This window comes from Cricetulus griseus (genome assembly GCF_003668045.3).
Source record: "Cricetulus griseus strain 17A/GY chromosome 1 unlocalized genomic scaffold, alternate assembly CriGri-PICRH-1.0 chr1_0, whole genome shotgun sequence".
Classification (NCBI taxonomy): Eukaryota; Metazoa; Chordata; class Mammalia; order Rodentia; family Cricetidae; genus Cricetulus; species Cricetulus griseus.
Window position 1 is genome coordinate 66,192,204 of NW_023276806.1, and position 25,507 is coordinate 66,217,710.

At 44.8% G+C, this 25,507-nt stretch overlaps 2 protein-coding genes across 9 annotated transcripts in view; one reads left to right on the forward strand and one right to left on the reverse strand.

Moving 5' to 3' along the window:
• The window catches only part of Cct3 (chaperonin containing TCP1 subunit 3), a 22,985-nt gene extending 18,215 nt beyond the window's left edge, over positions 1-4,770 (reverse strand). Inside the window, exons 1-4 of the mRNA XM_027393102.2 lie at positions 4,636-4,770; positions 2,726-2,787; positions 926-976; positions 786-848 (exon numbers count right to left, since the gene is read on the reverse strand). Coding sequence (XP_027248903.1) covers positions 786-848; positions 926-976; positions 2,726-2,787; positions 4,636-4,666 — 207 coding nt within the window. The 5' untranslated portion in view covers positions 4,667-4,770. The remainder of the gene's footprint in view (positions 1-785; positions 849-925; positions 977-2,725; positions 2,788-4,635) is intronic.
• Tsacc (TSSK6 activating cochaperone) lies at positions 3,870-18,024 on the forward strand. 8 transcript variants are annotated; one of them, XM_035450760.1, is made up of 5 exons: positions 5,165-5,489; positions 6,021-6,061; positions 6,531-6,584; positions 9,569-9,691; positions 13,334-13,566. In XM_035450760.1, exons 3-5 carry the CDS (start codon positions 6,554-6,556, stop codon positions 13,549-13,551), a joined length of 372 nt encoding a protein of 123 aa, XP_035306651.1. In that variant the 5' UTR covers positions 5,165-5,489; positions 6,021-6,061; positions 6,531-6,553; the 3' UTR covers positions 13,552-13,566. The 8 variants fall into 8 exon arrangements, with proteins under 8 accessions (XP_027248905.1, XP_027248907.1, XP_027248909.1 ...); XM_027393109.2 differs by lacking the exon at positions 6,021-6,061 and adding an exon at positions 17,770-18,024 and having other exon boundaries at positions 5,170-5,489; positions 13,334-13,375; XM_027393104.2 differs by lacking the exons at positions 5,165-5,489; positions 6,021-6,061 and adding an exon at positions 3,870-4,538.
• Positions 18,025-25,507: the final 7,483 nt, after the last annotated feature.

The window sequence follows — 25,507 nt, forward strand, 5'->3', positions numbered from 1 at the left end:
TCTTCCAGAGGACCTGGGTTCAATTCTCAGCACCCACATGGCAGCTCATAACTGTCTGTAACTCCATTTCCAGGGGATCTGACACATTCCACATCAATGCATATAAAATAAATTTAAATTATTAAAAAAAAAGGACCAGGTTTAATGAACAAAGTACCCCCCAGAAGTACTTTGAGGAGAAATACATGGCAGATCTAGGGTCTGGAGCTAAAATTCCCTGTAGCCCCGTCTAGGCCTTTGGGGGAGGAGCCTGGAATTTTGGTTGTCCGAGAGGGGCAGGATTTGGAGAGGAAGTGTGGCTGAGGCAGTTTCCAGACAAAGAATTGATACATAGCCCAGGTTGTACTCAAATTCTCAATTCTTCTGCCTCAGGTTCCTGAGCATACATCATATCTGGAATTTCTGTTTTTAAGGCAACCACACCAGACTAGCCAGGCATAAATGGCCCATATCTATAATCTTAGCACTCAGAAGCCTTGATTTCCCAAGGTTGATTTCAAACTCCCAATCCTCCTATTTTTAACCCCTAAATGCTGAGGTTACATGTACAGTGCCATCAGGCCTTGATAGCTCTTGGATTTCAGAGACACAGTTCTATAGCCTTTATAGTTCAGGCTGACCTTGAACTCATGACCCTACTTCTACCTCTGACCATAGACTGCTAGGATTAGAAGTATCCAACACCATGCCAAAGTTATCCACATGTGTCTGAACAGGCTTTTGGCATTTATGAAACTGTTAGAAAAGGTGAGATAAAACAAGACAACCAAAACAAAAACACACACCTCTCGAAGAATGGCATTGCCATCATTGGTCATCACAATGCCTCCCATTGGGTCCAAAAGCATCTAAGAAAAAGCAAAAGTGTTTTAGATAACAATACAGGAGGACCTGGATTCTGAGTTCCAATAAAAGATAGTCCAACCTTCATCATAGACTTAGGTCCCAAACATGTCCGGATGATGTCTGCAATTGTCTGTTGGTAAGGAAACACAAGAAATACAAATCAGAGAACAACTGTTTTAGAGAACAATAGTCAGAACCAGTATTCTGTTTTAAACACAGTCTCACTAGTAGCTTTGACTGGCCTTGAACTCAGAGATGCTTCTGCTTCTCAAGTGATGAATTAAAGGCATGCTCCACCATGGCCAGTTCAGAGCCAGTGTTTCAAACCTGCACACGTTTGTGCACCAGATACATGCTTGGTGGCCATAAAGACCTTTAGAACACATTGGATCCCCCCCAGAGTTATGGGAGCTTGTGAATTACCACCTGGGTCTGGGGAACCAAATCTGTCTTCTACAAGAGCAAATGCTCGCCAGGCATTGGTGGCCTTTAATCCCAGCAATGGAGAGGCAGAGGCAGTGGGATCTCTGTGAGTTCGAGGTCAGCCTGGTCTACAGAGCGAGTTCCAGGACAGGTTCCAAAGCTACCGAGAAATCCTGTCTCCAAGAAAAGAGTAAATGCTCTTAACTGCTGAGCCAAATCTCCAGCCAAAGTCAGTGTTTTGTTTTTGGTTCCTCCCCACCCTCACCGGGAAACAGGGTTTCTCTGTGTAACAGACCTAGCTGTCCTAGAACTTACTCTGTAGACCAGGCAGGCTTCAAACTCAGAGATCTGCCTGCCTCTGCTTCCCAAAGGCTGGGATTAAAGGCGTGTGCCACCACTTCCCGGCCAGAGTCAGTGTTTTAAGGATGGCAACTATTTTAGGCACAGCAATAAATGTCCACAGACAGACAGACAGACATGGCTTATTACAGTTTAAAGTCCTATGAGTCTAGTCTTGATATTTTCGCTGACTCAAAAGATGTTTACTTGGGAGACAGAGGCAGATCTCTGGGAGTTCAAGGACAGCCTGGTCTACATAGTGAGTTCCAGGCCAGCCAGATAATATCCTGTCTCCAAAGGGGGGCAGGGGCAGGCCTAAAGAGATGACTCAGTGGTTAAGAGCACTGGCTGCTCTTCTAGAAGACCCAAAATCCAAGTCCCAGCATCTACATGGGTCTTAACAGTCTGAAACTCTAGTTTCAGGGGATCAGACAACCTCATCCTTCGTGTACACCATGAATGCACAGGGTACACTTGCATAATGCAGGCAGGCAAAACACAAAGTAAAATAAATAAATCTTAAAAAAACAAAACAAAACCTCCTCCCCATACCCCTATCAAAGATTGCCTTGGAAGAGCAGTTTTTCCTTTGTTTAATTGTATACTCTGAAGCACAGGTCCATAGGAAGCATACTACTACAAATACAGAATCAGGGAGTCAGCCATAAAAAAACTTTTTAAAGAAAGTTATTTATTTATTTTTTTATGTACAATGGGGTTTTGCCTACACGTATGTCTGTGTGAGGATGCCAGATCACTGGAACTGGAGTTATAGACAGCTGTGAACTGCCATGTAGGTGCTGGGAATTGAACCCAGGTCCTTTGGAAGAGGGCCAGAGTTCTTTTTTTTTTTTTTTTTTTTTTTTTTTTTTTGGTTTTTCGAGACAGGGTTTCCTCTGTGTCTTTGGAGGCTGTCCTGGAACTAATTCTTGTAGACCAGGCTGGTCTTGAACTCACAGAGATCCGCCTGCCTCTGCCTCCCAAGTGCTTGGATTAAAGGCGTGCACCACCGCCACCATTGTTATCACTGCCGCCCGGCGAGGGCCAGGGTTCTTAACCACTGTACCATCACTCCACCCCCAGAACAAACTTCTATAAACACTTAAATGTGTGCTACCTTAGCAGCATTGATATTTCCAGATTGAACTTTTCTTCCAGATTCACGCTTTGTATTCTGACCTAGAACAGCCAAAAATGCATGTTAATAACCTGGTGTACACAAGCAATTTATTCCCCAACTTAAAAGAGAAAATGTTTACTTTTTAAAAAATCTGTGTATGTCAGGTACACAAATGCTCAGCACAGTGTGGAGGTCAGAGGGCAACTTTCAGGAGTTGATTCTCTCTTTTTTTTGGTTTTTCAAGACAGGGTTTCTCTGTGGCTTTGGAGGCTGTCCTGGAACTAGCTCTTATAGACCAGGCTGGTCTCGAACTCACAGAGATCCTCCTGCCTCTGCCTCCCGAGAGCTGGGATTAAAGGCGTGCGCCACCGCCTAGGAGTTGATTCTTTTTATACCACAAATATGCCAGGATTAAATGTGGTAATCAAAGCCAGGTGAGATGAGGCATGCCTTTAATTTCAGCACTTTGGAGGCCAGCCTGGTCTCCACAGACAGAACTTGTCTCTAATGAAACAAAACATACCTCCAGTTATTAGGCAAATGAAACAAAAACCCCCTAACCCTGCTCATGTGGACCCCCAGCTCTTCACTTCTCTATTTTAGCACCTGGTATGCTAAGACATAACCTGAAATGCTTCAATTTCAGGACCTTGATCAATACTTTCCTTGTAGGCTCACATATTTCCAGCAGGGAGTTGTGTCCTAAGATCCCTGAATGGGCCTCAGTAGTATGGTGATTTTTCTCAATAGTAGGTAGAAAAATGAGACAATTGTATATCCCTCACAACCCCCTGGGAGAGGACCCACAGCCTCAAACATTAGTGACCAGGAGAGTCTGGTTGTGAGGCTGGAAAGATGGCTGTGTTTAAGAAAACTGGCCATGGGGCTCACAACCGCCTGTAACTTCAGTTCCAGGGGATGTGATGCCCTCTTCTGGTTTCCACAGGCATGAGACACACATGTGGACATAAATGCATGTAGGCTAAACACCAATACACAGAAAGACAGAAAAAAACCCTACCAATCACAATATATCCAAAGAAAATTGAAGTCCCAAGGAATCTCACGATAGAATAAGAAAAAACTAAAGCCTGGGAGCCAGACAAGATCTTGTCTGGAAGGAGACTAAGGCAGACTCCTTATATGTCCTGGCCTGCTGTGTGTGGGTGGGAGGGGTGGTGTCCCCGAACCCCTTTGTGACCATACTGAATAATAATCTTTTTCTGTGTTTCTATTTACTATGTCTAACTGATCGAACCTGGCTTATTGAGTAAGAGACAAGGAACTGGTGCTCTTTACTCAAGAGATGGATGGCATTTCCTGAAAGAAAGCCAGAAGAGGAATCTGGAGGAACTTAACTGGTTGAGGCAAGGAGTGTCATTTCAGAACAAGGGTCGCTGAATATCCGCTAACTTGGACAAGATGCCACTTGCGATCTACCAGTAAAGGTAGCTTTACCAACTTAACTCACAATTCTTTAAAGAACTACTACGGTCTCCCAACTCTGACGTTAAAGCGTAAATTAAGCGAGCTGCCCTAAGTCACGCCGCTACTAAGGGACGGGCACACGATATGAAGCAAGGCCTAACGTTAGGAATCATTAGTCACTAACTACACGCCGGAAATCATGCCGTAAAGGACACGGGGGCGTGGAGGGTGGCGGCAAAGAACGGAACACGAGTGGGATGGAGCACATGGAAAGACGAGCGACTCCGAGAGCGAGAAGTCATTCTGTCAAAGGAGGAAGCCGGGAGGTGGCAGGGGAGGAAAACCAGCGAAGGCGCTTCCAAGACGCCAAGGCGACTGGAAGGTACGAGGGGGGCCGAGTCATGGCGGGACGGAGCGGGGCAACACTGAGCAGCGTGGGGAGAGAGGGGCGGAGGGAACCACCGCCTCCCTGGACTCACTGAGCACGAGCACTGGACGGTGGCCCATCATGGCGGCACGACGCAGAGCCGAGTACCCAGAGCTGGGGGAACCGGCAGAAGCTTCTGGAGAGAAGAGCAGCTAAGAAAACGCTGCCTCCTCAGGACTGACACAGAAACCTGCTACCCTCTGAAGGGCCACCAATCACCAAACCCACTTCATTGATTGGCACAAACGTAGACCAATCGAGAGTATTAGCCCCGCCCTCTACGCAAGAAAGGTAAGGCAAGTTAGGTGGAGAGGGCACGATGATGGGCCGGGGGACGCAAGCGCCTGCGCACTAGCGTGGCCGCTCCCGGCCGCGTGCGGCCAGAATGTCTGCGCAAGCGTCGGGGCACGGGCGGTTGGCCGGCTCACTGCGGCGCATGCGTACCAACTACAGGGTGGGTCCTGGGGTTGAGGCTTTGGATTAGTGCTGCAGATGAGGTCGTGAAATTCTGTTTTGTCCATCGGTTTTCGTCCGACCGTGAAGGTCGAGAAAGGCATGACAGTTTCCCACTTCTTATTCCAGCGTTAGCTACCGGGAGGATTAGTGGTTAGGGGATAGCGGCCGTGGCCGGAAGGGTTGAGGCGGGGCAGGATTGAGACAGTGGAAATTGTTGTCTTATAGGGCGGGGCAGCAACGGCATTTTTTTGTCCCCGAGCACGCTGGGAGTTGTGGTTTATCTCTTCTAGACTTGTTTAAAAAAAGAGAGAGAGAGAGAGAAGAAAAATCTAAGAAAAAAGAAGAAAAATCACGTCTTCTAGATGTACTCATTTTTTAAATTTTATGTGTATGAGAATTTTGTCTACACGTATGTATGTGCACCACATGCGTGTCTGGTGCACGAGGAAGGTAAGAAGATCCCCTGAAACTAGCGTTTAGGATGGTTGTGAACCGCCTTGTGGGTCCTGGGAACTGAACCCGCGGTCCTGTGCAGCACCAGCTGCAGCTGTTGAGCTATCTCTCCAGTCCTAAATTTTTTACTTCTTAGAAAAAGTATTTTTCACTTAAGGCAGTAAGACGTAGTATCCCCAAATCTACTATCTGGAGTGTTTCTTGTAGTTTTGAGCCTTTTTTTTTCACCACTCAAGACAACCCGTCCTCTGACTCGTTAGACAAAGGGAGGGAGCTAGAGTTTTTAAATTAGTATACTACCACGTACAGTTGGTACCATGGTTGGTGGTACACGCCTTTAATCCCAGCACTTGGGAGGCAGAGGCAGGTGGATCTCTGTGAGTTCGAGGCTACTCTGTTCTACAGAGCCAGTGCTCTAAAACTACACACAGAAACCCTGTCTCGAAAAAAAAAAACAACAAAAAACCCCAAAGACTCTACAAGTTAAACACTTAGAAGACACGAAGATTCATGACATGTTTTTGATAGATTTAAAACTTGGAGTTGGTATGTCTGTCTTCAATGAAAAGGTAATAACAAATAACTCTGCTGAAGGGAACTGTAAAAAAAATGATCAAGTTAAGAACAAGTATTTGCCTGGTGTGGTAGCATACTCGTGTAATGAACTCCTGAGGCTGAGTCAGGAGGAGAGCGATTTTGATGACTGCAGTTGGCCTGGACTACATACATCCCGGGAGTGGTTAAGAGCACGTGCTGCTCTTGCAGAAAACCTCAGTTCAGTTCCCTCACTGATGTCTGGCTGCTCACAGCCACCTGTAACTCCAGCTCCAGGGGGATCTACTCACATATGCACATACACACATAACTAAAAATAAAATTTTAAGTAAAAAACCAGGCACCTGTATTAACTAAGACAGTATACACTATTATACTTCTGCCTCCCAAAATTAGATCAGCTGTAACCAATGTGGACCTGAGGGCAAGCTTAGGAAACACAACACTGTGGTTTGACCATGTGACCCTGTGATTCTTTCCTAGGCACCATACCTGTTGCTGTTGAGATGGAGCAGCACACTAATCCTAATGACAAAGGTGTGTCACAAGTCCTACATCCCTTCCCTCAAAAGCCAGCCCTCTTGCTTATTCAGCGTTTGCAGAAATGTCCCTGTTTTGTCTATTACTTGGAAAGTACTTGGGAGGGGGGTTGGGTGAAGGAGGAGATCTTACTTCATTGCCATAGCTGTCCTGGAACTCACTGTGTAACCTAGGCTGGCCTCAAATTGCAGACAACCCTTTTGCCAGAGCACCCCATATCTCATCTTCTGGGATTACAGGCATGGCCCACTGCATCCAGCTTTTTTTGTTGTTTTCGAGACAGGGTTTCTCTGTGTAGCCCTGGCTGTTCTGGAACTCACTCTGTAAACCAGGCTGGCCTTGAACTCACAGAGCTCTGCCTGCCTCAGTCTCCGGAGTGCTGGGATTAAAGGCGTGTGCCACCAACGCCTGGCTCTTTCTTCCTTTTTTATAACCCAACCCAGCCTCCAATTTACAATAGTCTTAGCACAGCCTCCCAGCTGCTGAGATGACTGGCATGTACCTGGCTTCGATGAGCTCTTTTTATAGAGTTTCTAGAGTGTCAGTAAGTATAGAAAGCTTTGCAGTCTGGAGACCCACGTTAATTCTAGCACTGCAATGTGACAGCTGTGGAATCATGACCAAATTTTCCTAACATGGGATTCCTCAAGTACAATGCTGTTAATACTTACCTACTTCTTAGGGTCATTGTGAAAGATATCAGAGGACCTGGGGGGATGGCTCAGTGGGTAAAATCCTTGCTATGCAAACATGAGGACCTGAGTTTGAATCTCTATAAGCCATATAAAAAGCCAGGTGTGGTGGCATATGTCTGTAACCCCAGTACTGGTGGAGGCTGGGTACACAGAGTAGACAGGTGGATCCCTGAAGTCTACTGACCAGACAATCTAGCTGAATTGATAAGCTCTAAGTTTGGTGAGAGACTCTCAGTAAAATAAAATGAGGCTTGTTGTGGTGGCCAGTGGACCTTAATCTCAGCACTTAGGAAACCGATCCAAGTGCATCCCTGTGACTATGTGGTAAGTCTATGTTGTGGTCTATATTGTAAGTTCTAGGACAGCCAGGGCTATATAGAAAGACCCTGCCCCCACCAAAAAAATATTAAAAAATAAAGCGGAAGGAACTAGAGACACGGCTCAGCAGTTAAAAGCACTGGCTGCTCTTCTGGAGAACACAGGTTCAATTTTATTTACTTATTATAGATACAGTGTTCTGGCTGCATATATGCCTTCATACCAGAAGAGGGCACCAGGTCTCATAGATGGTTGTGAGCCACCATATTGTTTCTGGGAATTAAACTCATGAACCTTTGGAAGAGCAGCCAGTGCCCTTAACCTCTATGCCATCTCTCTAGCTCTAAACCCAAGGTCTCAACACAGGTTAGGCAAATGCTCTGCCACTGAGCTAAACCACCAGCCTTATCCTTTCTTGATCTTTGTAAATTATTTGCATATTTATTCATGTGCACATTCCAGAGCTAGTGAGTTTAAGTGCATTCCACTGTGCGTATATTCATGTCAGAGGCCAGTTTGCCAGAGTTGGTTTTCCCTTACAATGTGGGTTCTGGGGATTGAACTCAAGTTCTCAGGCTTAGTTCCAATTGCTTTTACCTTCTGAGCCATCTTGCCATTCTCTTTGTTTTTTCTTTTTTGGAGAGGGTCTTATTAAATGGCATTGGCTTTGCTAGCCCCATTCTTCGTGTTGCTGTTGCTTCCTCCTCCTCTCCCTTCCACAGTCTCATAGCCTTGAACTCAAAATGTAGCCAAGGATTCAAGGAACTCATGATCCTCCTGCTCCCACCTCCCAAATACTGTAATTGCATGCATATACTACTTTACCTATTTTATGTGGTTCTGGGATCAAACCCAGGGCATTGTGCATGCTAGGCAAACTGAGCTCCACCCTGGCCCATACCTCTCTCCTGGACCCCGCTTTTCTGCTTGTCCTTCATTGCTCTTCTCTCTACTCTGTGACTTTCTTTTCATCCTTCAGATGCTTGAGGAATTACTCTAAAGGTCCAATTTTCTTTCTTTCTTTCTTTTTGTTATAGGGAGCTAACTTTTTTAATTTTTTTCTTCTTTCTTTTTTGGTGGGGAGGAGGGGTGTTTCAAGACAGTTTCTCTGTGTAGTCTGGCTGTCCTGGAACTTACTCTGTAGACCAGGCTGTCCTCGAACCCAGAGAACCACCTGCCTGTGCATTGGAGTGCTGGGATTAAAGTCATGTGCAACCACTACTGGCTTTTATTTTTGTAGCTTCTTTAGTGCCTGGCTAGCAATTTGACCTTCCACCCAAACTTAGTGCCATCCTTTGTTCTTAATAGGCATTCCTGTTTGATTTCCTATTTGTACCTTAGAACCCTTAGTTCATCTAAAATGTGATTGTGATTAAATGACAGAACCCCAAATCAAGCTTCATTGAGCACAAAAGGCAATTTAGGGGCTTGTGCAGTTGGGTTACAAGAGCTCAAGAGCTTCAGAAGCCAGAGATCTTGGTTTGGAACTGGGGCTCCTGACTGTTGGCATTTGTTCATATAGTTATGTGTCTTCCTCCTCTCTTGCTGCTGGTTTTGCTTGTACCTGTCTCCCTAAGTTGATAATGAGCAGCTAAGAAACGATGTTGTACATGTTTTTGGTGTGTTTCTCATTGTCTGGTAGAGTGGTAAGCAAGTAAATTGGACTTTACTTCTGCCATGCCTGGCTGCATGTAACTCTCACTGGTTTCTGGTGTCTGTGTCTTCTCTTTGTATATCTTCCTGATACTTGGGTAGGACCTGCTGTCTGCTTTGTAGACCAGGTACAGTGATTTAGTCAGAAAGGCAGTCTTACACTTGCAGTCCCACATTTTTGAGGCCAAGGCAAGAGGGTCTTGGGTTCAAGGCCAGCCTGGGTTATTGTCTGACAATTAAAAGAGAAAGGGGACAGAGGAAGGCAGGGCTAACCCTTGTTAGAATGAGTTTTGATTTAGTCACCTGATTTTTCAGCCAAAGAAGAAGATAATGCTGTGTGTCTTTGTCCAGCAAAACCCTCCCCCAGTTATATCAATCTTCAAGCAAATTCCCCATCAGCCACTTTATTGAATATCCAGACAACAAAGATACCTTCAGGTAAGGAAGGCTTGGGGAGAAGGGCTTCCCAAGCAGGCCTAGCCAGGAGAACAGGAGCAAAGTAGCTTAAGCTTCCCCTGGGTCAGTGCTGACTCCTCATCAAAGCACCCTGTTGCCTGTTTTCACTTTCAGGGTAACTTGTTGAGTATTTAGTTCTGTTGGTTTCGTTTTTCTTCTCTAGTGTCCTCACTTATTAGCTACTCAACTAGGCAGGCTGAGACCACAGTCTTTCTGCTGGCTGCTCCTGATGGTTAAAAGGGACCCAGGGAAGGAGATGGTAACTTTAGCTTGGACTCTGCTTCTTTGAATTTCTCTCACTCACCTTCTCCTAGGGAAGTCAGTCGATAGTTGAATACTAATGGGGAACTCATTGCTACGTAGCCATAGCCCCAAACACAAGACAGTATAACTATTGAGGTTAAATAAGCTGCCTATGGACAGTGTAGTTGAAAACATTTAAAAAGTAAGCTGATCACCAAAAATGGCTGGAGTTAGACAATAAAGGAGCTTCAGGTCCCTAAAAAGGACTTAGGTTTTACCCACTCAGCAAAAAAACAAAAACAAAAACAAAAAAACCCAAAAAACAAAAAGCAAACACAAAACAGAACAAACAACAACAAAAACCTTTTTCAGGCTGTGAATATAGTTCAACTGGTAGAGTTCTTACCTGGTGTGCGCAAGGCCCAGAATCACACATACTATGTACAGTGGCATATATCTGTAATCCCAGCACTTGGAATTCAGAGGTGGGAGGGTTAGGAGTTCAAGTTTATCCTCAGCTACATGGAGTGCTTAAAGCCAATATGGGCTATATGAGACCATTGCCTCACGTTTTTGTTTTTGTTTTTGTTTTTGTTTGGTTTTTCGAGATCCGGTTTCTCTTGTAATAGCTCTGGCTGTTCTGGAACTCACTTTGTAAACCAGACTGACCTCGACTAACAGAGATCCCCCTGCCTCTGTCTCCCAACAGTTTTTTTCTTATTTTGTTGTTGTTCTGAGTTCTTCCGTAGCCTGGAACTCACTGTGTAGCCTCACACTTACCTCCTGACTCATTGTCCTAAGCACTAGGATTCCTGATGTACCCACTGTGCCTGACTCTAATCAGATTTTCAAAGATTAAAGTGGATGTCTGAAAGTTCAAGGTTAGCCTGGTCTACATATTGAGTTCCAGGCCAGCCAAGGCTATCCAGTAAGACCCTGTCTTAAAAACAAAACAAGTCCCCGACAGTGGTGGTGCTCACCTTTAATCACAGCACTCAGGAGGCAGAGGCAAGCAGATCTCTGAGTTCATGGCCAGCCTGGTCTACAAGAGCTAGTTCCAGGACAGCTTCCAAAGCCACAGAGAAACCTTGTCTTGAAAAACAACAAACAAACAAACAAACAAAAACCAGACAAGAAAAGAAAAGAGCACTTACTGTTCTTGCAGTGGACCTGGGTTTGGTTTCCAGCAGTTTCAGAGTTGCTTACACCCATCAGAAAATGCAAAGCCCTCTTCTGACCTCCTTGGGCATCATTTATTGACATGGTATACAGACATAAATGCAGGCAAAACACTCATCACACAAAATGAAAAAAAGACAAAACAAAACCAAGTAGTTAAAAACAGGAACAGCAACAACAAAACCCATTTTTAAAAGAGCCTGGGAACCAGATGTAATCCACACCTGTTAGGCCAGCCCTTGGAAGGTGGAGAGAGTAGGCTCAAGAAGGCCATCCTCAGAGCAAGAGAGGTACCTCAGTGGCTGAAAGCACTGGCTACTGTTTGAGAAGACCCTACATGGCAGCTAACAACCATTGCATAACTCTGGTTCCAAATCTAACACCTTCTTTTAGCCTCCATGGACGATGCATTCACATGGCATACAGACATACATGAAGGCAGAACACCCATGCCCATAAAATAAATAAATCCAAAAAAAAAAAAAAATCCACAAACAGACATCTTTAATTTTTATCTAGTTTGTTTTTCGAAATAGGGTTTCTCTATGTAACAACCCTGGCTGTCCTGGTTCTCACTCTGTAGACCAGGTGGCCTTGAACTCACAAAGATCCACCTGCCTCTGCCTTCCTGAGTTCTGGGACTAAAGGCATGTGTCATCACCATGTGGCTTAATCAGTCTCTCTCTCTCTCTCTTTTTTTTTTTTTTTTGTTTTTTGTTTTTTTCGAGACAGGGTTTCTCTGTGTAGCCTTGGTGCCTATCCTGGCACTCGCTCTGGAGACCAGGCTGGCCTCGAACTCACAGATATCCGCCTGCCTCTGCCTCACGAGTGCTGGGATTAAAGGCGTGTGCCACCAACGCCGGGTTTATTTTTTTATTTTTTTATTATGTAGTGTTCTGCCTGCATGTATGCCTACACACCAGAAGAGGGCACCAGATCTCATTATAGGTGGTTGTAAGTCACCATGTGGTTGCTGGAGTTTGAACTCAGGATCTCTGGAGGAGCAGCCAATGTTCATAACCTCTGAGCCATCCCTCCAGCCCCTTTTTTTGTAATAGCTTTAAAAATGTATTTTATATGTATGAGTGTTTTGCCTATATGCATGTCTTGCATGTAATGCCTGTGGAGGCCAGAGGAGGGCACCAGATCCTTGCAAGTGGAATTGCAGGCAATTGTTAGCCACCTTGTGAGTTCTAGGGGCTGAACAATGGTCCTCTGCAAGAGCAGCCAGTGCTTTTATCTATTGAATAATCTTTCCAGCCCCCAAAGTTTGTTGTTTTGTTTTGTTTTTCTGAGGCAGGGTTTCTCTGTAGCTTTGAAGCCTGTCCTAGAACTCTGTAGATTTATTTATCATGCATACAGTGTTCTGCCTGTATGTATGCCTGCAGGCCAGAAGAGGGCACCTGATCTCATTACAGATGGTTGTGAGCCATTATGTGATTTCTGGAAATTGAACTCAGGACCCCTGGAAGAGCAGCCAGTGCTCTAAATCATTGTGCCATCTTTCCAGCCCCTGTTGTTTTCTTTTTAATACTGGATCTTTCTATGCACCTCTGCCTGTTCTGGAACTTCACTGAGTGGATCAGGCTGGCCTTGAATTCATAAATATCCACCTGCCTCTGTCTCCGAATGCTGGGAGGCATGTGCTATTATACCCAGCTTTTTTTTTTTTTTTTTTTTTTTTTTTTTTTTTTTAACAGGGTTTATTTCTGTAGCCTTAGCTGTACTGGAACTCATTCTGTAGACTAGGCTGGCCTCTCATAGAGGCCTGCCTCTGTCTCCTGAGTGCTGGAATTAAAGGCCTGCACCGCCCCCCCCATTTAAATGTGTTTTGAATACTTATGTACAGTGGCTTCTCTAGATGCTGGGGTTACTAAAGTAGACCAGACAAAAGTCCCTGCCTTCCTGAAGTATACACTCAAGCAGGGAACTTAGACAAACATGATCTATTACTGAGTTTGCCAGATGACCGTAAGTATTATAAGAAAAGTAAAAAATGGGAGGGGGTGAGTTGCCATTATTTGTTTCAAATTAAAACAAAATTGTCACGTAAGCTTCTGGGAAGGTGACCTCTGAGCAGAAGTGCATCTGGTTTGGGTTGTACCTGGGAGGATTAGTGCTCTTATGGAGTCCTTCCAACCTTACTGCAATGACAAAGCCTCTTTCCTTTGTCCCTTTGCACCTCCATCTCTCTTCCTTCAGGAGCTGGCCAGAAGCCCAAGGAATGCCTAGGACTCCTAGAATGTATGTATGCCAACCTCCAGCTTCAGACCCAGCTTGCCCAACAACAGATGGCTATTTTAGAAAACTTGCAAGCATCCCTATCACAACTGGAACCTGGGAAGGAAAGCAACAATGGTTCTCTCCCAGCCTTATGTTGCAATATGTTTTTAAATCACCTGCCCCAATTCCATAAATGAACTGTGGAACAAAGATACTGTGTATGCTCTTTTCTCTCCTTTCATAGGCTTTTGGTGAAATCTGGCCATTATATTCTGTATGTGTACCCAGGAATTGAACCTAATGCCTTCTGCTTGCTAAACATATGCCATGCCACTGAGTAACACATTCCTAGCTCCTAAACATGTATATTCTACATATGGTTAGTCTACACTTTTTTTTAAAGATTTATTATATATACAGTGTTCTGGCATGTACACCAAATCTCATTATAGATGGTTGAGAACCACCATGTGCTTGCTGGGAATTGAACTCAGGACCTCTGGAAGAGCTCTTAACTTCTGAACCATCTCTCCAGCCCAGTTGACATGTTTCTAATAGGCACCTACTGAATGTAAATCATTTCACAAGGTACTTGGGGCTGTGTATCATGTATATTAGTGTTCTCAAGAGGAACAGAACCAATGTGGTGGAGACATATGTTTAAGGAATTTATTAAGCCAGTTTACATTGAAATAGTATCATCAGCTGCTTCACACCTGAGAGGCTGCAAACCCAGTAGTTACTCACGCCTTGAGGCTGAGTGCCTTGGCTATCCCAGTCTGACACCAAAACCTTGGAGGGTTTTTGGTGAGCTGCTGGTCTTAGTCAGTGATGGCAGCCTGGAGGTGCTGGTTCTGATGTCTGTGAAGGAATCAGCAGCAGCTGGAGAAATCAACTCCAGGAAGGAGAAAAGGCCAAGCTACATAAAGTTTAATAATCTTCCTCTTGCTGTTACCGTTTTAAATCTGAGCTGCTACTTAAAGGTGCCACCCACTTGTTGGGTGGGACTTCCCACATCTATTAAGGTAATAAGGACAATTCTTCAGTTAAGGTTCCCTACTCAAGTGATTCTAATTTGTGGCAGGTTGATTCCCTGGAGCTAGAGTTACAGATGGTTGTGAGCTACCCAGTATGGGTGCTGTGAACTGAATCCTAGTCCCTAGGAAAAGCAGCAAGTGTTCTTAACCATAGAGCCCCTACTCTTCAGCCCCTACTCTAGATTCATTCTTTCTTCCGTGTTTGTTTGTTTGTTTGAGATAGGGTTTCTCTCTATGTAGCTCTGGCTGGCCTAGAACTTGCTATGTAGAGTAGGCTAGCCCCAAACTCACAGATATCTGCCTATGCCTCCTAAGTTCTGTGCTAAAAGATGTATGCCCTCATGCCTAGCTCCACTCCAGATTCTTATAGGAAAAAAAATTTATGCCATATCCGAAGACAATCATCCATTTACAATATTAAATATATAAAAAAGTTAAGGCATGCACCACAAACAGCAGGAATAAGGCCTCAAATGAAGTGTTGAGTGGGGGAATTGGGGATGAAAAATAGAAATGATGAGAAATAAGACAAAAGCTGGGACCAGAAGGTCTTTCATAGCTGATGACGTATACCAAGCAAGTTTATTAAGTACAGCATCATATATACTATTTGCAGGGGGAAGATGGCCAAGGTCAGCAGAGAGCTGAGTCAGGCAATGTTGGCAAAGATAAAACAGGGTATATCAGACACAGCTGCCTAAGGGCTGATAACCACAGCCTAGGGCGAAGATTAAGGTCCCCAGAAGTCACAACCTTGACTGTACAAGACACTAGCTCCAGGGTCAGATCGGCTTTTCCAAGTCCATTCTTGGATGAGGACACAGAACTAAAGTTCCTTTTGTCCCTTATCAGGGCCTCTGAGGAAATCATGGGTCAGGATGGTCCCCACATGCATGGTCCTTGGCAAGGCAACTATTGAGTGCTGACCTTTGCTGGTTCGGAAATGGTCCCTGTCAAAAATGTTTCCTGGACTGGAGGGATGCAATACTCCAATTCCCAGTAAGATTTTGTGTCTCCATCTAACCAACCAAAGTAATTGGGACTGAAAGGTACATGATGCTGCTGATTTCCAGGCTGTTTGTGGGTCCTAGTTTGCAAGGATCAGGAAACCTAAGCCCTGCCAACTAAAGTAGTACTCCAGGTTCCCAATCCATATTCCCTTTGGATTCATATTTATTTCCTCTGAGATATACTTTCCATAATTGAAATAAATTAAATCTCCCCCCTTAAAAAGAAAAAAAAAGTTTTGTGGTGATGGTGGGGCATGCCAGCACTTGGGAGGCAGAGACAGAGGATCTTTGTGAATCTGAGGCCAGCCTGGTCTACAAATCGAGTGCCAGGATAGGCTGCAAAGCTACTCAGAGAAACCCTGTCTGGAAACACCCCCCCCAAACAAACAAACAAAAAAACCTCACCAATAATTGGCAATTTAACTTTCATCCCCAGATATATCTATTTTCTAAGAGGCAAAGAGCTAGCAGCTGGCATGATGGCACACACTTTTAATCCTAGCTCTTAGAAGACAGAGGTAGGTGGATATGGGTGAGTTCAAGTCCAGCCTGGTCTACAAAGAGAGTTCCAGGTCAGTCAGAGCTACACAGAGAGACTCCTTTAAAAAAAAAAAAAAAAAAAAGCAAACTGATGCTCCTCAGTCTGAGCTTTTCTTCCAGACTGGTATAACTGACCTTACAAACCTGAAGGCCAAAGACAATGGAGATAGAGGAGATAAAAGGACTACTGGTATCTTGGCCCTTGCCCTAAGGTTAGGGATCAGGGGACCAGTGAATAAGGGACACCTTTAAGTGTCCTGTAGTTCTGTTGAGTCACTGTCCTCTCACTCAGAGGCCACGGAGACCCCGGAGGTTGGATTGTAACTAGTCTACATTGTACAAATGTACAAAGAGGAGGATCAGCACAGGAAAGCATCTTCAGTGCGTCCAAGGGACATCAGTAAGAACCTGGCCCATCCCAGCAGATGGCACAGCTAGGAGAGGAAAGACTTAGGGCCCTAGGGACAGTTTCAAGTCCTTATACACCAACACCAAGGACTTTAGCTGACATTTTTAACTAGCAAGTTGGATCAGCACATTAAGACAATTGCCACCAAACATGAAGACTTGAATTTGACCCCTGGAACCCACATGGTAGAAGGGAAGAACCAACTCCTCTTACCAGCTGTCCTTGATTGCTACATTCATGTGGTGGCACACCCCTCCTAATAAGTAAAATAAAAAAGTTTAGTTTTTGGCCATCCATTGTCTAAGCTCCCATCAGGAAAGGATAACCAAAGAGTGAGATGACTGGTAAGAATATGGAACAAAAAAGTAGATTAGATTTTTTTTGAAAAAGATTAATTTTTAAATGTGTGCAGGTGTTTTGACTGTATGTCTGTCTGTTCACCACATGTGTGCAGTGCCTTTAGTCACAGCATTCAGGAGTTGAAAGTAGATCTCTGTGAGTTCAAGGCCAGCCTGGTCTACAGAGTGAGTCCCAGGACAGCCAAGGCTACATAGGGAGACGCTGTTTCAAAAACAAAAACATAAAGCACAAAACAAAACAAAACAAAACAAGAAAAACAAATCCGTGTGTTCTGAGAGTTGAATGCAGGTCTCCAGGGTTTGTGTCAAGCAAAAGCATCTATAATCTCAGTGTGCCCCCAAAGAAAAGGGGAGGGAGACACAGACAGGAGAATCCTCAGAAGCCTGCAGATCAGCTAACCTGGCTTCACACAGGATGGTTGGAGGCCAACCATGGTTGCAAAGTGAGTTCATGGTCAATTTGGCTAATGTGAGACTTTGCCTCAAACAAAACAATGAACATTCTTTTTGAACTAGCCTTGTCTGTAATGCTAAACACACTATTTTCTTTGTCAAACTGCTTGTTTTCCATATTTCTGCTCCATTTCTTGCTGTCTAACTGCTGGCGTCAAATGAAAGCAGAGCAGTGAGCAGTAGCCATGAGTGCTACCCTGTCCTTGGATTTCCTCCACCAAGCCCTCAGGACATGGGCAAAATGAATCTAGATTTTTTTTTTTTTTATGCCAGACTATCACATGAATGACCTCTAACGTCATTCTTGATAGAAGCTCGTGTTGAGCTTCCACACTGTACATTTCTTTCAACTTTCTGGTCTCCAAAATCCCACCAAAATGACCCATGAACCTCTGCTTTTAGTATTTATGGTTCTTTCTAGCTCAAAGTTCCAAACTGCCACATCCCTTCCACAAATCAGTTCCAAAAGCCTAAGAACTACATGTTCAGTTTTATCAGAGCAACGGTCCATTTCAGTGCATCATTTTTCTGGATTAGTTACTTCTGTGGCTACTGTGACAAAATGCCTTGCAAACCAACTTCAGGAAGTATCTGTTCTGTCTTGCAGTGTGAAGACACAACCGCTGGTCACGATGCTGTAATGGGAAGTTATCTGTTCTGTCTCACAGTCTGAAGATACAACCACCGGTCACAATGCTGTATCGAGGCAGTTGGTAACACTGCATCCATAGTTGTCTTAGTTACTTTTCTACTTTTGTGATAAAACAACATAATTAGGTAAGGAAGTATATGATCAAAATATATTGTATAAACCATCAAAAAAATAAAAGAAAGAAAAGAAACAATTAAGCAAGGCAACTTATTAAAGTGTTTGATTGGGTTTATGGTTCCAGAGGGTCAGAGTCCATGATGGTAGAGTGAAAGCATTGTGCCAGGGACAATTGAGAGCTCAAATCTCAAATCACAAACAGGAGGCAGAAAGCTAACTTGGGATGACCTGAGTATGCTGAAGCCTCAAGCCCCCCTCCCAAGACACATCTCTTTCAAGAGGCCACACCTCCTAATCCTTCCCAAACCAGTTCCACAAACTGGGGACAAAGTATTGAAACATATGAGCCTATGAAGGCCATTCTCATTCAAACACCACATTTGCAGAGGCAGGTGGATCCAGCCAGGACAACAGAGAAACCCTGTCTCTAAAACAAAGACAACAATAAAAAAACAAAAAAACAAAAAAACAAAAAAACCACCACACTCCACTCCCTGACCCCCATATGCCTGTAGCCATATCAAAATGTAAAATGCATTCAGTCCAACTTCAAAAATCCCTGTAGTCTTTCAGAGTCACAACACTGGTTTAAAAGCCCTAAATCCAATGGGATCTTATTGATTTCAAGGCCAGCCTGGTCTACAGAGTGAATTCCAGAACAGCCAGTACTATACACAGAGAAACCCTGTCTCAAAAAACAAAAACAAACAAAAAGCCCAAGGCTCAAAATCTCTCTCTTTTTAAAAAAATAATTTCTTCAAATTTTATGTTCATTGTTGTGAAGGTGTTAGATCCCCTGGAACTGGAGTTACAGACAATTGTGAGCTGCCATGTGGGGGCTGGGAATTGAACCTGGGTCCTCTGGAAGAACAGCCAGTGCTCTTAACCACTGAGCCATTCATCTCTCTAGCCTCCATTAAGGCAATTTCTTAACTGTATACCCCTGTAAAATCAAAAAACAAAGTATACACTGTTATTTAAGAAAAGCAGCGCTGGAAAGAAAGATGCCATGTGACACGGTTCAAGCAGAGGGTTTTGTTTTGTTTTTTATTAGGGAAAGGGATCATAAAAGGGGAGAGGAGAGACCGGCCTCTGGAGATAGGAACAGCAGGAGAGAGGAGAAAGGAAAGAAGGGGAGAGAGGAGAAAGAGGGGAAGGGAGAACAGACAGAGAGGAAGAGAAAGAGAAGGATGGGAGGTGGGCAGGGCCCTTTTAAAAGGGAACATAGTGAATGTGCACAGGTGGTGCTCTTAGTGGCTGCAGTTGAGGGCATACCCTGTCAGAACCCTAAGGACAGGCCAGTACAGATGCCTGAATACTAACATACACTTCTAACATATAAGAGCACAGAACACACATTACCATTACAAAGGGGAGGGATTGGGGATGGAGAGAAAGCATTGAACCCAAGACTGAAACCCAACAGGGATTTCCCTGCCACATGTCTAGCCTCAGCAGATCTTCCAAGCATGGTTACCAAATTGAGTTAAATGCTGTCCCCCACACACACTTAAATTACATTTGCAGCAGCTTTTGTTTGTTGTTGTTTTTTAGGAGTAGAAAATTTTAACAAGTCTTTCTCTGCCCTGCCAGCCAGCTCCCAAATAATGGCATGGAGATCTATATTAATCATAAAAGCTCTGCCTAAAGCTTAGGCTTGTTCCTAACTAGCTCTTATATCTTGAATTAACCCCTATTTTTAATTTACATTCTACCACGTGACTTTTTACCTTTCTTTCATTCTGTACCCCCATCTTGAGCAAAGCAACTCCTGGGTGGGTTCTCTGGTCACAGAGATAGAGACCAGAGAAGCCATAACATCGGACTAAAGCAGGGAGATTTTATAGGTTGTAGGCAAGGGGTGATGATGTGTCTGCCACAAGCTGGGTTTGTGCCCAAGTATAGACAAAAGCTGAGAGCTAGGCAGGGACCTGAGCAGCTGGCAACTTCAGGGGAGGACGCTGCAATAGTCGCTAAGGGTGTGGAATTGGGCTTTTTGGTACCTTTCCTTTGTTCAAAGACTCTCTGTGTGGGCCAGGTTTGGAGAGAGAGAGAGAAATGGGTTTTCTGGGCTGTACAGGAATAAGCCAGAGGCTCCAACTGAACAACCACAGCAACTCTTATAAAGGAAAACATTTAATTGGGGATGGCTGACAGTTCCAGAGGTTCAGCCCATTGTCTTCATGGTGGCATGCAGACAGACATGGTCCTGGAGAAGGAGCTGAGAGTTCTACATCTTGATCTGTAGGCATCAGAGAGAGACTGTCACACGGGCGTGACTTGAACATATATGACCTCAAAGCACACCTCTACAATGACAACTTCCAACAAGGCCACGCCTCCTAATAGTGTCACTGTCTACGGATCAAACATTCACGCACACGAGTCTATTGGACCAGACCTATTCAAACCACCACAGCCTCTGTGTAGATTATTCTGAAGGCTCCTCTGATAACCTGAGGGTGGGGCCTAAGGACATATTTGTTCATCTAAGATGATCCTCACCGGTTGTCTAAGTTCCTGAAGGGTAGGACTAGGCATGCATCCAACCGACAGGTACAAAAGGCTGTTTACTTACATTAATCATCAAGTTTCTTATTGCCACTTTCCCATAATACACAGATTAAAAGTTTCCAGGAGCTCTCAAAAAACAGTGTCACCAGGCAGAGGTCAAGCCTTCAATAGGTGAACCTTTGTGGGGAGCTTGAATCTTGTCATGTGGAGGACAGCCGCCATCAGATGTCTCAGAGATAGTGGTGCCATAGTCAGCAGTGCATTTCTTGTTGCACTAGAAAAGATCTTGGAGTCAGGCATGACGGCACACACGCCTTTAATCCCAGCAGTCAGGAGGCAGAGTTCCAGTCAGCCTGGTCTACAGAGTGAGTTATAGGACAGCGAGGGCTACCCAGAGAACCCTGTTCCCACAAAAGAAAGAAAAGTGAGGGGGAGAGAAAGGTTTGGTGGGCCCTGTAAGGCAATCGTGTGGTGGGTTCCCTGGGCCTCACATAGAAGTCCACTTATAAGCTCCACCTCTTTGGCTTTCTGAAGCTCTCAATATATCAAGTCAGTTTTCATATTTCTACCTCATCTGAAGTTATTGTTGCAGCTAAGCTTCCAGACAATTTCACACTGGCAGAGTTCACTTTGCTTCTCCTTTTAATGAGTGTGATGGCAGGAAAAAAATACATGGAAAACTGTGCGTAGAATGGGTTAAATCTATGGGGCATGCGCGCGCGTGTGTCAGGGTGTCCCCAGGCTCAGACAGCACCCTTTCCCCTTGGGTGAGACACAAGCGCCGAGGGAATAAATTGCATGGTAGTTGCCTTACAGAATAAGGTTGCATAGGCCTGGGGTAAAACTGCCTGGTCTGCTGCTCTTGCTCCAGGCAGTATTGAAAATCCCATCAAAACCCCCTCCTCAGTAGGGAGAGTGAAGTAACCCCACAGCTCACAGGACAGGGTCGTGACACCTGTACCCACATCCTGAATGTCTCAAGCAATAGAGAGGCAACTAGCAAATTCTCTGCAGTTACTGTCTTCTGACATATGGTACCATGGGTAGGAGAAACTACCAAGCCTTCCACCTGGAACCTGCCTGCTGGTTCAACTGGCCATACTCTTTAGCCTGGCCTTCGATTCTCCTCCTCTTAGCTAATATAATCTCAGGATTGTGAGATCAGTATCTGAGTCCTTTGATGTCTACATCAACTTTATGGGAGTTCATTTTGTGACAAACTTTTCCTGGGGAGACACGACATACACAAAGTCTACTTGCCCCAGATGGGGAGCCCGCATCATATCAGAGTATGGATACCAACAAAGTTCAGCTTGGTAAATAAAGAATTTTATTGAAGGTTTCTTGCCAGTTGCGTCACCAAAGCCCACCCCAGCATGGGTGACAGCTCACAAAAGGTGGGAACTTAGGGCAGCCTGCAGCAGTTGCAGGGTGTCTTTTCCGGGTGGTTCATTTGGCCTAAACCTTTGTCAGGCAGCTGGCTGGTCTCAGACTTCTTTGTTGCTTGCCTAGGAATGACTCTGAGCAGTCTTTATTATTTACTCGGGGAGGGAGAGGCCTAGAGAATCTATTCAGTTTGGGGGGAATTCCTGAAGCTATTTTGAGCTATGTACTTTCTGTCTTAAGAAGTTTCCTTGAAAGATGTTTCAATGTAGCAGGAAACTGCTACATTGAAAGGGCATTCTAAAGAATTTAAGGCTACAAATCAAATAGCTACAGGGTTAAAGAAAAACAAAAACAAGAATGTAAAATAACCAATAAAGATTTATCAATTTTGCCAACTGGATGCCAGCAGCTGAGTGGCTTGGAAGAACAGGATAATGGCACACAAGGAGAGGAAGGTGGTGCAATTTTATTACCCACAATGCAGAAGGAACAATTGCAAAGGCTCTTCAGGTACTCACTACTTTATCCAATGAATCATCAGAAGTTCAGGAGTAAACCACCCTTTTTCTAAGCTTTTTCCCCCTAATGTGTATGGCTGTTTTCCCAGCATGTGTGTTTGTGCACTATGTGTTTGGTGCCTGAGGAGGCTAGAAGAGGGCTCTGGATCCCCTGTGACTGGAGTACAAATATCTGTGAGCTACTGGGAGGATGCTGAGAATTGAACCCCAGTCCTCTGTAAAGCAGTCAGTGCTCTTAGCTGCTGAGCCATCTCTCCAGCCTTCCTTTTTCTTCCTTTTTTTTTTTTCTTCGATACAGGGTTTCCCTGTGGCTTTGGAGGCTGTCCTGGAACTAGCTCTTGTAGACCAGGCTGGTCTCGAACTCACAGAGATCCTCCTGCCTCTGCCTCCTGAGTGCTGGGATTAAAGGCATGCGCCACCAACGCCCGGCTCAGCCTCCCTTTTTCTAATCTTAAATAATGATGGCTTTGGAAGTGAAAAGGGGTAATGACGTCAGAACTGACTTCTCTCAGATGGTCCTAGCATGAGTGTTGCAGCTCTGAGGGGGAAGCGCCCCCAATAGAGGCATTGAAGCTCTGAAGGGAAGGCTTCTCAGATGCAAGGGTTATATTATAGCTCTGAGGGGGAAGACATCCTGGCTGCTAGGAACCAAGAAATACCACAAAGTGACACTGCATAACAAACCTCACACAAGAGATATATTGGGAGAGGCACAACGTGGCTGCCTCTGCTCCTGGGAAAAGCAGCAGGGTAGTGGGAAGGAGACAGGCTTATATAGGGTTTTGGGGAGCAGGAGTTTTCCAGGGTAGAAATTTCCAGGGTGGGGATTGGTGAGATTTCAAGTCTTGAGCTTGGAGGAAGCTCAGATATTGGTGGGGTTTCATGCTCAGGGTCTGGTGGGGTTTCATCCTCAGGGACTGGTGGGATTTTGTGCTCAGGGTCTGGTGGGATTTTGTGCTCAGGGTATGGTGGGATTTGGTCAGGGTCTGGTGGGGTTTCATCCTCAGGGACTTGTGGGATTTGGTCAGGGACTGGTGGGATTTCATGCTCAGGGTCTGGTAGGATTTTGTGCTCAGGGTTTGGTGGGATTTGGTCAGGGATTTCACCAGGAAGTGGGCTCAGACCTTTTATCCTACACCCAGGAGTCGTGACTTCTGTTGGATGTTATATAATACTGAAATAGCGGTAACTGTCTAAATCCCTACATCTTACCATAATGTGTTACTACTGAATACAACAGAACAGGAAAATGTGACAATGGTAATCGAATTTGAAGAAAGGAGTAAAATGTATTATAAAGAGTGTGAAATTGTGGGGAATGCAACAGAAATGTCCTGTCTTTTTCTATCAAAGTGTTAAGTAAGACAAAACTTCAGCCAGGGGTGGTGGCACCTGTCTCAAATCCCAGTACTCGCAAGGCAGAGGCAGTAGGATCTCTATGAGTTTGAGGACAGCTTTGTCTGCAAAGTAAGTTCCAGGACAGCCAGGGCTGTTAAACAGAGAAACCCAGTCTTAAAAAAAAAAAAAAAAAAAAAAAAAAAAGACAAAACAAAACCTACTTCATTTTAAAAAATTGTGAAGAAGTCACTTGGCAGAAAATTTGAATTCCTCCAGGGTCAGCACTTCCTGAAATCAAAATATTTGCTCAAGGTTCCACCTTGTGCTCAAGATCACATTCTGCTTATCAATCAACTACGAATAAAAGTGGGAGAGCCACTCTGAATGTGCTTGCCTGTTTGACTCGGCAAGGGCACGCATCCTCTGAATCAGTAAGTTTCTGCCTTGATGAAATACTGTAGGTTGTGTGGCCATTTTCTTGGAGCCCCAGAGAACTGGAGCTGGGAGGGACCCGAGGGTTTGCAGAGTGGGTGCCTATTGCAATACATGATGGTTCCTTTGCAACACCCTCATGACTCAAGTCTCAGAGAGACTTCCCATGGGCATTTTCTTTTCTCTCTTTCTCTTTCTTTTTTCCTTCTTTCCTTCCATTCTTCCTTTCTTTCTTTTTCTTAACAGGGTTTCTCTGTCCTAAAACTCGCTCTGTAGACCAGGCTGGCCTTGAACACAGAGATCTGACTACCTCTGCCTCCTGAGTGCTAGGATTAAAGGCGTGCACCACCACCACCCAGATCATGGCATTTTCTTGGTTGCCGATTGATATGGGAGGGCTCATTACACTGTGGGTGGGCCTGGGTGGTATAAGAAAGGGAACTGAGCAAGCCATGGGAAGCAAGCCATTAAGCAGCGTCCCTCCATGGTCTCTGATTCGGTTCCTGCCTCCAGGTTCCTGCCTTGAGCTGCTGCCCTGGCTTCCCAATAAGGAGAAATAAACCCATTTTCCCCCAAGTTGTCTTTTGTCATGGTGTTCATCACAGCAATAGAAACCTAACTGGAACAGTGATCCAGTGAGTTTACTGGGGCTATGTACAGGAACAGGAGTGATTCTTGGGGCAGCTGAAATGCTAAAAAGCTCCACCTGTCATGGTCAACAGTGTTAGATCAAGATGGATCAAGGTGACATAAAATGAAATAAAGGTCAAACTTACCTCAATACCATGTCAGGCAGATGTGCACCGTCTTCTGAGGTTCTTTGTCCTTAACCCTTCAAACTGTCCACTAAAGCTGCATCCCTGGAGCTGTCTGCTTGTTTGCTGACTATGCAGCCTCACAGAGGGGCTTTTATGATCCTTGTAATTTCCTGAGTGAGTGCTGTGAGCTTCCACAGGTTGAGCCTCCCTCCCCTTCCTCTTGATTCCCACCTGGACATGTTATCCTGGGAAGGCTGCCTCTCCAGGTCCCGGTCTCTTTCCTAGTTCTGATGGCTTTTCATTGCTCTGAGGCTGGAAAAAAAAATAAGCCTAGAGAAAATCTGAGAGGATTCTGTGTCCCTCCTGCCCTTCTGTACCTCCTGGAAGTGATGATGGGACATGCTGAGGCCTCACAGCTAGAGCCGTGCTCTGAGCCACCCCCCCTGCAGCACCCCCCACCCCCTACTGCTAAAGTCCTGGTTGTTCTTCCCTGTGTCTACAATTTGTTTTATTTTGTTTTGTTGCTTGTTTGTTTGGTTTCTTTGTTTTAGTGTTGGGGCTTGGACTGACCTAGACCATTGCTGTACCACTAAGCTGCACATGGTAGGCCCATGCTGTACCACTAAGATG